We start from the raw sequence: 13,599 nt of genomic DNA on the forward strand, positions 1-13,599 counted from the left end.
AGAAATACCGCAATTCATTGGCAAGATTTCGATGTTCATCCCATGAATTATGCATCGAGAGTGGGAGATACACGAAAACTCCAAGGTCAGAACGATTATGTAAAATGTGTAATAGGCAAGATGTAGAGGATGAATATCACTTTTTACTTGTATGTCCATTGTACTCCACTGTGAGAAAAAATATATTCCTGTATACTACTTTAACGATCCAAATATTGTGAAATTCCGACAGTTGTTAAACAGTCTAGATAAATTGATAATGCAAAACTTAGCCATGTACATATTTCACGCGTTGTTATATAGAACCAAATCTGTAAATAATTGTCAAATTTGTTAGCAACATCTCTGTCACATGTACTATAGGCCTCTTAAGTACTTGAATAAAGATTGATTGATAATTTACCGGTATCACCCCTCGCCATTTTTTTCTGATATTTGCGAGATACGTTTCTGATAGTTTATAAGAGGGGATATCTCCCACGTTCACTGTACGAATTACAATAATTTGGTATTGTTAATCCAACATTTACAAACGTTTTACATGTCCATAAATGTATTTATTATTTTAGTTCAAAGTCCCATATTTTTACTCCATACACAATAGGCCGTATCTGCATTTCAAACTGTTTAAAATTCATATTAGGTGGTGTAGGTTCTAGGTTATAAGAACCTGAAATACACTTTTCAAAAAGAGAAACGCACAGGTAGATTTAGAAAATTTATTGTACCTAATATAGTCGATATATTTAATTTAATATCATAGATACAAATATTAAATTAAATATATCGACTTTATTAGGTACACTAAATTTACTAAAAATCTACCTTGGCGTTTCTTTTTTTAAGAGTATATATATATATGTACACATCGTTATTACCTTGTGGACACGTATGTCAGTAACACCAGTTAGGAATAAAGTACCTCACCTCACAATGACATGGCGCTTGTGACAAGGGATATATTTACAGCCTTGGAGGCTTGTATCCCGTAGAAAGTCCCGCCATAACTCCTTCCACTGAGAAAAGACTTCTTCTCTCAGTGTCATACCATCCTTCAGAGTGTCTACCGGCTCCACCTTCATCCTGCCAGTCTGCAGAGCGCCGTGTGCGGAGGATATGGGTCAAATATTGCAAATACTTTCCTAGTTTCCTGTCACCATTACAAATATGTACATTCAAACTGCGCGGATCTGATGTAAATACTATTGTTCACTGAAAGAAGTCGATAACAGCCATTTCAACACTTGAAAAGGATTATGTTAAAGGGGTAATGTTTGCGTCCAATATAATGTCTGGTAGTGTGATTGCATTGCTAACAGTGTCGGAGTATAATGGTCCCCTAAAAGGTAAAGCTGTAAGTTCATACCAGATATCAGGTTTTCAAAGTAATTTGAAAACGTGAAAAAATACCTGTCAATACAAAGATACATGTCCAAAAAATAAAATAGGGTGTCAACTTGCCGTCCGACTAACAGGGCATTATAATGATGTGGTTATGCTCTATTCGTCAAACTTGATAATCGTAAATGTTTCGGTGACACTAGCGATCGTTAGTGGCATTTCATATGACAGAAAACATTGACCAAGTCATGTTGTGATTAAAAGGTTGTCATCGATCGCTTCTTCCCAAAACGAGGCTTAATCTGAGCACTTCTTTTGATGCATGGATTTATTCACACATACATCTAAAACGGTTGTTATAATTCTGTTGTCCTGCACATACCGGCAATTACATTGTGTCGTAATGTATTTTCCATCCTTTGGATATTGCACGATGGCTGACTTTTAGTTATGATATATGAATATGTCATTTATATTAGAATATGTAATTCAATGAAGAATACATAAGTAAAAACATATATAGACAGCAATATCATCATGACATATTCATATTCTATTTTGTTTAAACAAGCAGTTAGTAATGCAGACACAAATTATTTAGCAGAGACATGTATTATTACAAAGTAGACGCAATTTATGGATAACAACTTCTTTCTTTACTGTAAAGGCGACGTTTTGGTATAGATCCTCATACCGTTGCTTGTTTACTCAGATACACGACTTCAACCTCCACCTGTGCAGTGTCGTTCTTACTGCTGGCGGACTGTTCCCAGGTGACTTTGTAATAATGTGGAGTGGCGACAATGCCAACAACCCGAGCTGCAACGACTGTTTCACATGTGTGAGGTGAACAAGTGTTTCACGTGTGTGAGGTGAGAGAGGTTAAATGGTGTTTAACGTCGCGTTCAAGATTATTGCACTCATATAGCGACGTGCATGCACGTGTTTGTCTGTGTGTGGCTGCTTGTACTCGTCCGATAATCAAGATCTATATGTGATAAAACGGGTCTTACATCGCAAAGTGCAGCAAATCACGTGAGCACATTGATTAAAAACATGAAAACATTAGGAAAATATCTGTTGACAACGAGTTGGCGGTGCACATGCTTTGCAAATCCTGCAATCGACCGAAATTACGAACCGGATTTCGATTTCATTGCACTATTTTGATTGGACTATGGACTCGTTAGTCCAGCCAAAATATAACTCCATAATACCAGCGAAGTTCGGCAAGGTGCAAAATGGACCCTGGTCTGTGTGACCTCCGTGTTTGCTGACACGGTGAAGGCGATGTGCCTGGTCCGTGTGACCTCCGTGTTTGCTGTCGCGGTGAAGACGATGTGCCTGGTCCGTGTGACCTCCGTGTTTGCTGTCGCGGTGAAGACGATGTGCCTGGTCCGTGTGACCTCCGTGTTTGCTGACGCGGTGAAGACGATGTGCCTGGTCCGTGTGACGTCCGTGTTTGCTGACGCGGTGAAGGCGATGTACCTGGTCCGTGTGACCTCCGTGTTTGCTGACGCGGTGTAGACGATGAGCCCGGTCCGTGTGACCTCCGTGTTTGCTGACGCAGTGAAGACGATGTTCCTGGTCCGTGTGACCTCCGTGTTTGCTGACGCGGTGAAGGCGATGTGCCTGGTCCGTGTGACCTCCGTGTTTGCTGACGCGGTGAATGCAGTGTGCTTTGCCTACCTCGTGCATTTTTACGAGGTGGAGGCGGAATGGGACGGGGGTCATGGACGTTGGTGTAGGGGAGAAACAATTCGGATCTCCCGGTCCACATTCCGCCAACATTTGTAAGAAGTTTCCGCCGTTTCTCATCCTCTTTCTTTCTAGCTTTGCAGAGGGGAATGGGCTTTTTGTATTGAAAAATAGGTTCAAACTGGACATTGACAATAGACATTACGGTAATCAGTGAAACAAAACATATAAGCTATGTGACTCGTCACCAGTTGTGCAATCGGACGATTCAAATGATATCTAGCCCTCTCTCAAGTGTGTGTACACCTGCACTTGTAACTCAGCATGACCCCTTGTGCTTAATGTGAGTCATTGTGTGTGCAACAGGATCGATACGTGAACACTAGGGAATGCATAACCAATTATATGATAAATAGTCTTATCGTGATTGCCGTTCCACGGAATCTTGCATGTCCTTTTACTGCACAGTTCTTGGTAAATTGAACAGGAAAACAGCGTCAGGCATTAAAAAACAAACATTTACTTTCTATGCGACTGGTGTGATTGGCGGGTGCTACCGATAGGGCAGGACGTGCTTCACCTTTTCGAGAAAACACATATAGAATTACTGCGAAAGTGTCTATCCTTTGACAATATACGCTCTTTCCTGAAATATTTTATTGTGTGATTGAATGTTATTAATGCCGCAGCCAGCACTATTCCAGCTAAACCAGTAGTACGGCTGTCTATAAACCAGTCTGAGGTAGGCACCCCTGTGGTTGATAGCATGAACAACAATCTACACGGCCAGGGTGTAACTGTTCGGATTAAAGAGGTTACATTATTTTGTGATTGAATAACAATGAAATGGAGACTGATCATATAACGGATAGTGCTATTGGTGCGACATACCTGTTCGTGAAGCTCAAATTAAACGTAAGACAGCGTTTCGTCCTACCAGAGGAATACCGCCACTCACACAAATAGTGTAAAAAAGAGTTTGCTTTTGTCTGGCATAGCACAGCAGCAGTCTGCCTCTAAACAACCAGACAAAAGGCCGATTTAAGAAGGTTTGGATAAGAGTTCTTTATTTATACTTGACAACGAGATCGGCCGATTTTCACTGTGGAGGTTTCTGTGAATACAGTACAAAACAATGACAACGAGTAAGACAACCACTAATGGGGCCTTTACACTGGATGGCGACCTTTGTGCCTCCCGTGTGCGACCATAAACTTTGCTAGGTCGTCGTTGGGGGCTCAAAGGAGGCAAAATGGTTGCCTAGGTCGTTCCAAGGTGGTACACAGGAGGTTCAGATATTGCCATTGACGCCATGGTCGCCGTGAACTTTTGAACATGTTCAAAACAGCCGCTCAAAGGTCGCCGAGGAGGTTTGTTGCTCAAAGGTGGCTCAAAGAAGGCAGAAGGGGAGCTCAAGCATTGCCGTTGTTGCAGAATGAAGGCACAGTGGTCGCCCAATGGTCGCCAGGTAATAGATGCGTTCTGTTGCAAATTTTCCCATCAATTTGGGCGATGCTTCTGCCTCCTGTGTGCCTTCTTTGGGCGACCAATAGCGTGCATTGAACGATGACTATGGAGACCGCCGTGCCTCCATTCGGTGACCACGGCAACCCTTGAGGCACCATGGCTATGCTTCTGCCTCTTTCCTGCCTCCTTTGACGTACCTCTAGTGCCTCCTCAGCCTGCCTATTTAAATAGAGGGCTTGTTGTACCTGCAGTGTTTCATTGTGGTTGCAGACGCTGAACAACTCGAGTCAAGAAAGCCTCAAGACTCAATAGACACAAGACATCATGGCTGGAGCAGTTGCATAGAAACAATGATTTTAAATGGCCTGGCCAGTTTTTGATCGCTCAAAGGTGGCACAAAGGTCGCAGCCCTGTGTAAAAGGGTCTTAACAATACCCACGTAGTCGACATGCTGTTGACGACGTATGTATATAAAAATGTCACATCCAGTGTGCTGGTAATATTCGAATCAAGATCTCGCGTGGCTGTTGAGGTATTCAGAGACTGCTGTGGCGTAGTAGAGAGGGTTGATGAAGAAACATTTCTTCTCTTTGATGGTTGTGAGATCATCGAGCCTGGGGAACAATGACAGCAATTCAAAGTTTCAGAACAAATGTAGAGCTATGTACAGTAGGCGACCAGTGGAAAAAACTATGTTACATTAATCTGACATTTGTAATGACACAAGGAAGAGAATATAGATGTCAACTTCTTTATTATGTGGAACAAAACGTTTCGGAGTATATGCTTACTCCTTCACATATTCGGAAACGTTGTGTCCCGCATAATAAAGAGGTTGACATCCATATATTCTCTTCCTTATGTGAATCATTTCTAAATGTCTTTCAGAGATGTGTAATGACGGTTAAATATACGCATTTGACGGGGGGATATGCTAACACCGTCCACGTCATTCTGCCAATGCTACCATACCAGAAACCTACTTATGGTTCCCTTCATCCCATTGGCTGACTTTCCAAGAAAATGTTATTATGACATGTCTCCATAGTACTGTCTGTGATCTAAAAGGGGACACTGTTCACAGATATATTCCTTAGATGCCAGTGGTAAGTACCTCCGTCAGCGTGGGTTTTTTCCTCATATCAAAAGAGACCACCGAGACTAACGTGCTGTCAAAATCGGAATGAAACCATCACATCATTCTGATTCATAGCTACATAGATTAATAAAAAAACGATATACCTAAACCACCGCGAGTTACCTCCCATATACTGCATGTCATTCTCACTTATAAATCTCATTTTTTGCAGTGTGCAGTCAACGCTGAATAGTATTGGGCGGGAATATTTGTTAGATATTACTTTGACTCCAAACATACAAATTCTTTCACCGAATGGAGGAGACAAACAATTGTTTTCTTTTCAAATAACAAATTTCAAGTGATTCCGTGGTATTTGTTGAGCCAAGCAATTGTTTTTGCGTGTATATTTACATAAACCGAACATATAGGCCACGCCCACTAAAGGATATTGTTTCCTGATTCGCTGATTATAAAATAGGCGGGGCTTGTGTGGTATTATTGTGATGAACGATGTCACTGGTTCCGTTGAGTTGTCCCCAGCCTTTAGAGTGTTAAAGATTAAAAAGCAATTTGTGAAGTTCTTATTGTTGACTTACTTATTTAAGAAATGACTTCAATATGGGTTTTTTCCTTTACGGAGGTATAAACGTAAAACTATTCATCAGTTTTGCTAAATACACTGTGTTGATACGGGGTAGAATAAATCTCCAGAATACTATTGCTTGTGCACAATCCAAACGTCAACGACAGAGAATGATCAGTCTCGATTATCTGATTCCATCAGGCAAATATTTTAGTGATGGAAATTATATGAATAGGAAATTGAAAATCAGTGAACCAGGTATTTGGGAAAATGTCCTGCTCTAAAGATAGTATCAACCACTCATACAATGTTTATTAAAAACTTAGTGCAAGTGAGGTGTGAAACTTCATGTATAGGTAACAGTATTGGATAGCATCGCATGATATTGATAAGTCGATCAGACTCGGTCAGACTCGGTGGCTTGTTTGATTGCGTGTCAGTACACACTAACTTCGTGTGAAGATGCTCATATGTTTAACCATTTGTTAGTTATCCCGGACTCTCACAAGGGGCCGTCGGATAGGCTAGCCTACATGAAGATGGGATATCGTTCACTGTGGCGTAAAACAAAAGAATCCGCACCCCATGCTTACCTTTGTGCGTGGATCATCTTGATGACAGCAGTGACTTCGTTGCGCTTCTCCACTACCACACCAGGCAGGTAACACAGGGAGTTCGCTTGCCCGTTAATCGCCACCGGTGCCAGGACGTGGTCGTTGACCCTTAGTCTCCGGAATGGTGTCAGGCCTCCGAACATGTGGATCGCGTCGACCACGCTTTCTGTATTGTTGAGCCAGGTGATGACGTATTTGGTCAAACTCCCACTAACCAACTCTTTTACTATGCCTGAGTGAAAAGAAATGTTAGCAATTGTTTAATTGTGTGTGGTTGCTTGGAGTGGAGTGGTGTCTGTGTGTGTGTGTGTGTGTGGGGGGGGGGGGGGGGGGGGGGGCTGATCATGGGTGATGTCTCATGATGATTTAAGATATATATGATAAATTGAACATGAATGATATCATACATTCAAAGCGATAGGTGTAAAAAATAAACCATAAACATATTCTTAAATTTAAAAGTTTCAAGTTTCTGATGATATGGACAACATAGATTTACTGTATAATCAGTCTTTTCATTTAAACGGCAACATAATGAAAATGATATAAATGGATCACTGAAAATCATTCATTACAATGAAAATCATTACACCAGGTGTTCGCGAAACGAGTAACCATGTCCTGCTCTAAGGGCAGCATCCGCCGCTCACACAATTTGGATAACAGAAGTACTCCAGCGATACGAATGCAGCCTGTAAACTTGTTTGTTTGTTTGTTGTTTAACGCCGCACTCAGCAATATTCTAGCCATATGACGGCGGTCTGTAAATAATCGAGTCTGGACCAGATGATCTAGAGATTGACATCATGCGCATCGATCCATACGATGACATGTATCAACCATGTCAGGAAGCCTGACCACCCGATCCCGTTAGTCGCCTCTTACAATAAGCATAGTCGCCTTTCAAGGCCAGCATGGGTTGCTCTTCACGGGTCTCACACACTTACTCATAAACTAAATGCATACAAGGCATCATGAAATACTATATAGAAATACTAACTGACTAAAGTCAGTTTAATCTTACACATCTTATACCTATAGAAAATTGCGTCATCACTTTTAGAATAAAACATAGTGCCTTTGTCACAACAAGCGTAGAGATATAAACCGTATTTTACGGCAAGCATGGGTTGCTGAAGACCTATTCTTCCCCGGATCTTAACGGGTCGCAGCCTGTAAACAGCCGAAACAAACTTCATCCGATAATCTTGTGACTCGACAGTGCGTTTACTGATTTTGTTGTAACAGAAAACAATATGTTCATTTTTAATGACTCTGGTACGTACAAATGCAAACCTACGTACAGTGTAGCAAAAATACCAAAACGATTAAACGAACCACTTTCGATGTGTTTGTTCATTCATCTGATGAGTGAGTGAGTGAGTATGGTTTTACACCGCTTTTAGCAATATTCCAGCAATATCACGGCGGGGGACACCAGAAATGGGCTTCAAACATTGTACCCATGTCGGGAATCGAACCCGGGTCTTCTGCGTGACGAGCGAACGCTTTAACCACTAGGCTACCCGACCGCCCCTCATCTGATGAAGGAATAAACATATACATGTACTCTGAAACGTTGTGTTCCTCGTAATAAACAGGTTAATATGCATGTATTCTCTCTCTTATCAGAGAATATATCAATACATCGAAACGCTTTTTATAAAATATATAGCCATTTAGAAAATTTCATATGAAAGAATTGAAAAAAAGGATACCTACACATGTCCATTTACACGAACTAACCGTATTACCTATGTGATATTCTCCGTTCTTGTGTTTAGCCAAAACGTCCATTTGTTCCCATTTCTTCGCTAAAGTATTGAGTACTTTCTCGTCATAGACACCCTTTTTCCAAGCTAAACAAGCGATGTAATCTTGTTCCTGGGACACCATCACAGGCTTGGTCATGCCGGGCAGGCGCACTCTCCATGTCTTGTCCTGGATCTCCAACACCGTTGCAGGACAGTAGCTGTTGGGGTACATCGGGTGCATCACGAGCACCTGCATGGAGAAAGCGGTCTTAATACATTGGCACCTGCACGGAGAAAATGCTCTTAATACATTTGCACCTGCACGGAGAAAGTAGTCTTAATACATGTTCACCTGCACGGAGAAAATGCTTTTAATACATTTGCACCTGCACGGAGAAAGTGGTCTTAATACATTTGCACCTGCACGGAGAAAGTGATCTTAATACATTAGCACCTTCACGGAGAAAGTGCTCTTAATACATTTGCACCTGCACGGAGAAAGTGGTCTTAATACATTTGCACCTGCATGGAGAAAGTAGTCTTAATACATTTGCACCTGCACGGAGAAAGTAGTCTTAATACTTTAGCACCTGCACGGAGAAAATGGTCTTAATAAATTGGCACCTGCATGGAGAAAGTGGTCTTAATACATTAGCACCTGCATGGAGAAAGTAGTCTTAATACATGTTCACCTGCACGGAGAAAGTGGTCTTAATACATCTGTACCTGCACAGAGAAAGTGGTCTTAATACATTAGCAACTGCACGGAAAAAATGCTTTAATTACATTAGCACCTGCACGGAGAAAGTGCTCTTAATACATTTGCACCTGCACGGAGGAAATGGTCTTAATATATTATCACCTGCACGGAGAAAGTGGTCTTAATATATTAGCACCTGCACGGAGAAAGTGGCCTTAATACATTTGCACCTGCACGGAGAAGGTGGTCTTAATACATTTGCACCTGCAAGGAGAATATGGTCTCAATACATTTGCACCTGCACGGAGAAAGTGGTTTCAATACATGTGCACCTGCACGGAGAAAGTGGTCTGAATACATGTGCACCTCCACGGAGAGAAAGTGGTCTTAATACATCTATACCTGGATGGATACTGTGCTCTAGACAGTGGCAGTTGTCTTAATAAATGTTCATCTAGACGAAGAATATACATGTAGTAATATACATGTAGTATCATTTAGAGTGGTCTTAATAAAATTATATTATTACCTAGACAGACACCTGCGGCAGATACAGTACAAATTTCATATACCACGCTGGGAAGTGACGAATTTAGTGCGAATTCATTGATACCGTTAATATACACATACGAAATGCAGGTGACCGAACTTAAACAGGCACATCCGATAGTAATGCAAGTAAAGTGTTTTCGTAATCTGCAAGCTGTCAGGATTTACGTGAACGGTTCGCCAGCAGCACAGACGAAGACATCACAGTAAATAAGGCAGGCAAGTCAACTGGTCCCTCGTGGTGTATGATGTGACGTTTCCTGTCTGCGAGCCTATGTACCCCTCGAGACCTCAACGACTAATGACATATTATAATTAGGTTGAGACAGTCGTCTTAACATATCATCAACTAGAGAGACGAGTGGTATTAATATATTTATCATCTAGACGGAGTAAGTGGTTTTAAAATATTATCAACTAGGGAGACGAGTGGTATTACTATATGATCGCCAAAACTAAGAAAGTGGCCGAAATATATTATTAACTGGATAGAAAGAGTGGTGTTAATATATTATCATCTAGACGGAGACACTTGCTTCAGTGCATTTATTTAGCATCAAGCCGGGGATCTAAATACATTACAACCATGACGGAACCGAAGATCTTTATGACTTAGTCAACGATAATTGAAACAATTAATTGCTTCACTTAATTTTCGGTTTGGCTGCAAAATATGGTAACAGTATAACAACGCCACATAAAAGTCACAACGTACTCTTAGGACAACATCAACGTTCAGAAGTGCACAACGTGGTTTTAGGACAACATCAGCGTTCAGAAGTGCACAACGTGGTTTTCGGACAACATCAGCGTTCAGAAGTGCACAACGTGGTTTTCGGACAACATCAGCGTTCAGAAGTGCACAACGTGGTTTTAGAGAACAACATCAGCGTTCAGAAGTGCACAACGTACTCTTAGGACAACATCAGCGTTCAGAAGTGCACAACGTGGTTTTAGGACAACATCAGCGTTCAGAAGTGCACAACGTGGTTTTCGGACAACATCAGCGTTCAGAAATGCACAACGTGGTTTTAGGACAACATCAGCGTTCAGAAGTGCACAACGTGGTTTTAGGACAGCATCAGCGTTCAGAAGTGCACGACGTGGTTTTCGGACAACACCACCGAGGTACACATCGTAGTCTTACTTCGGAAAACATTAACGCTCGGAAGTACACAACGAGGTCTTTCTTACGACAACATTAGTGCTCAGAAATACACAACGAGGGCTTTCTTAGGACAACATTAGTGCTCAGATGTACACAACGAGGTCTTTCTTACGAGAACATTAGTGCTCAGAAATACACAACGAGGGCTTTCTTAGGACAACATTAGTGCTCAGAAGTACACAACGAGGTCTTTCTTAGGACAACATTAGTGTTCAGAAGGACACAACGAAGTCTTTCTTAGGACAGCAGTAGTGCTCAGAAGTACACAACGAGGTCTTTCTTAGGACAACATTAGTGTTCAGAAGTACAAAACGAGGTCTTTCTTAGGACAGCATTAGTGCTCAGAAGTACACAACGAGGTCATTCTTAGGACAACATTAACACCTGGACAAGCCACGCAGTGATCTTCGTACAACATCAGCAATAGACAATAAGATGTTACAACAGCATCACACGCTAGACGTTTAATCGATGTACCTTGGCCATATGGACATCGCAATTAGTCAAGGCCGCGTTATTTGGGGAGAGACAATACATGCTCACCTTGCTGCGCTTCGTGATTGCATCAACGTGCCGGTCTGATTCACAGATTATGTCCTCCCGCCAGACCTTCTCCTGGAAGCCGTTACAGTCGGTGATGATGTAGCTGAAGTCACCGCAGTCCAAGGACACTTTGCCTAGTATATAGGTAAAGGTTACATGTGGAAAAGGGGCAGGCGAATGAGGGAGGGTATACATGATAAATACCTGATCGTTTTATATATACATATCTTCGGTTTCTTTGTACACCAGCTAAACATCGTGCAAGATCAAGTAGTAATTTATCAAAGTAGTTCTTCCATGGGAATTTCGGGTAGAAACTGGTCCCCAGCACCCACCCGTCCATGTGGTATGATGAGACTTATGGATCTGGAGGTCAGACTGGATGACGTGTTTGATAGCGTGCCAACGTTCGCAGACCGCTTTGTGCCCATAAAATGAAACATATGCAGCGAGGTGAGATAAAGCTATCTTGTTCCCTTGTGGTTGCTGTAACATTGTAGCTACTGATTTTTTTGTTTCTTGCTTGAAGCTGTACTCAGCAATATTCTTGAAAGCTTCGTGACGGCGGCCTGTAAATAATCGAGCCAGGGCTAGACAAACCAGTGATTGATATCATGAGCAACGTCCCACGCCGTCGGGACAAGTCACCGAGCCTAACCAACCGATCCATTTAATCGCCTTTCACGTCCACCATCGAATGCTGGGTACCTATTCTATCCCAGGATCCCCACGTTAGGGAGATGGGTTGGGCGCTACTTGCTGTGAGATGGTAATATGTTAAGGTATCTGCTCTACCTGCGGTACGGTCGTAATATGTTCACGTACCTGCACTACCTGATGTAAGATGGCAAAATATTAACGCACCCATGTAATCTGCGGTAAGATGACAAAATGTTAACCTACCTGTGCTACCTGCTGTAAAGTGACAAAATGTTAACCTACCTGTGCTATTTTGTGTAATATTGTAAAATCTTGACTTAACTACGATACCTGCTGTAAGATGGTAAACAGTTAACGTACCTGTGCGACCTCTATCAGATGATAAACATGTTAACGTACCTGCGATACCTGCTGTGAGATGGTAAAATGTTAAAGTGCCTGCTACCGACTGTCAGATGATAGCATGAAAAAAGTACCTGCGCTACCTGCTGAAGGATTGTGTGATTTTAATGTACCTGAATAGTACCATCCATCATCCAGGCTCTTGAATAGAACGTCCTCGCCAATCTTCGCGGTGGGTAACAGTCGCCTCAGCCGTATCAGGAGAAGTTCATCTTAAAAACGCGCAACGTCAAGTATACACAATGAGGGCTTGACTTTCATCAATACTTTGTACTTCGAACAGAACAATGGGACTCATACGTTCAAATCCAAGGTTCGTTATAGACGATTACCTGTAGCGGAGATTCTCTCAGTTAGACAAAGTGAAAAGGAAGTGAAAAGAACAGCGTACGCTTTTTGTGCTATAAAGATTACGTCAGCGACAAAATATTATATATATTATAAGTAATGTCCTGTCAATTAAATGGGCAAGTTTCTTTTTATATGTTATTCGTTGTCAGTGTTGTCGTAGCGCAGTTTCAACATTTAACACATAAATATCCACATCAACATTACATAAGAACTGCTGTTTAAGACACATGTACCATTTGTACACGGGAGAGTGTTGGAGGTAAATTTCACTTTATGCACATGCATGTATATGTAACAATTATTGTGAATTAATAAAATGTATATTCCTAGGAAATATACAAACTATATATATCCCTATATCTATTTTATATACAAAAAGCTGCTGGATATAGCAAATTATTATAACAGGCTCTGTTAAAAAGGATATATACCCATATCTTATGACAAACCGTAAAATTTGTACAGTGGGCCTGTGGTCTACAAGTTCCACCAATACGCTTATTATCTACACTTATAGTCTATTTGAATGCACTGGGTGAATTATCTATGAAAAATATTAAATTCACAAAGCCCATGTCCAAGACGAATTCGCAGGATGTTTAACGATCCTTTGCCACAGTCAGAATAATAAAGAACTTATTGTTGTAACTGACAACCCTTGACATACCACCAGGGAGAATCTCTAATC

At 41.5% G+C, this 13,599-nt stretch overlaps 1 protein-coding gene across 1 annotated transcript in view; it reads right to left on the reverse strand.

The window, feature by feature from the left end:
• Positions 1 to 4,102: 4,102 nt before the first annotated feature.
• Positions 4,103 to 13,599, reverse strand: part of LOC139449954 (uncharacterized) — an 82,271-nt gene continuing 72,774 nt past the window's right edge. Inside the window, exons 7-11 of the mRNA XM_071231568.1 lie at positions 12,674 to 12,772; positions 11,499 to 11,632; positions 8,539 to 8,788; positions 6,764 to 7,016; positions 4,103 to 5,120 (exon numbers count right to left, since the gene is read on the reverse strand). Coding sequence (XP_071087669.1) covers positions 5,015 to 5,120; positions 6,764 to 7,016; positions 8,539 to 8,788; positions 11,499 to 11,632; positions 12,674 to 12,772 — 842 coding nt within the window. The 3' untranslated portion in view covers positions 4,103 to 5,014. The remainder of the gene's footprint in view (positions 5,121 to 6,763; positions 7,017 to 8,538; positions 8,789 to 11,498; positions 11,633 to 12,673; positions 12,773 to 13,599) is intronic.

The sequence above is a fragment of the Haliotis cracherodii genome, unplaced genomic scaffold, assembly GCF_022045235.1.
Source record: "Haliotis cracherodii isolate W230 unplaced genomic scaffold, xgHalCrac1.p SCAF_8, whole genome shotgun sequence".
Classification (NCBI taxonomy): domain Eukaryota; kingdom Metazoa; phylum Mollusca; class Gastropoda; order Lepetellida; family Haliotidae; genus Haliotis; species Haliotis cracherodii.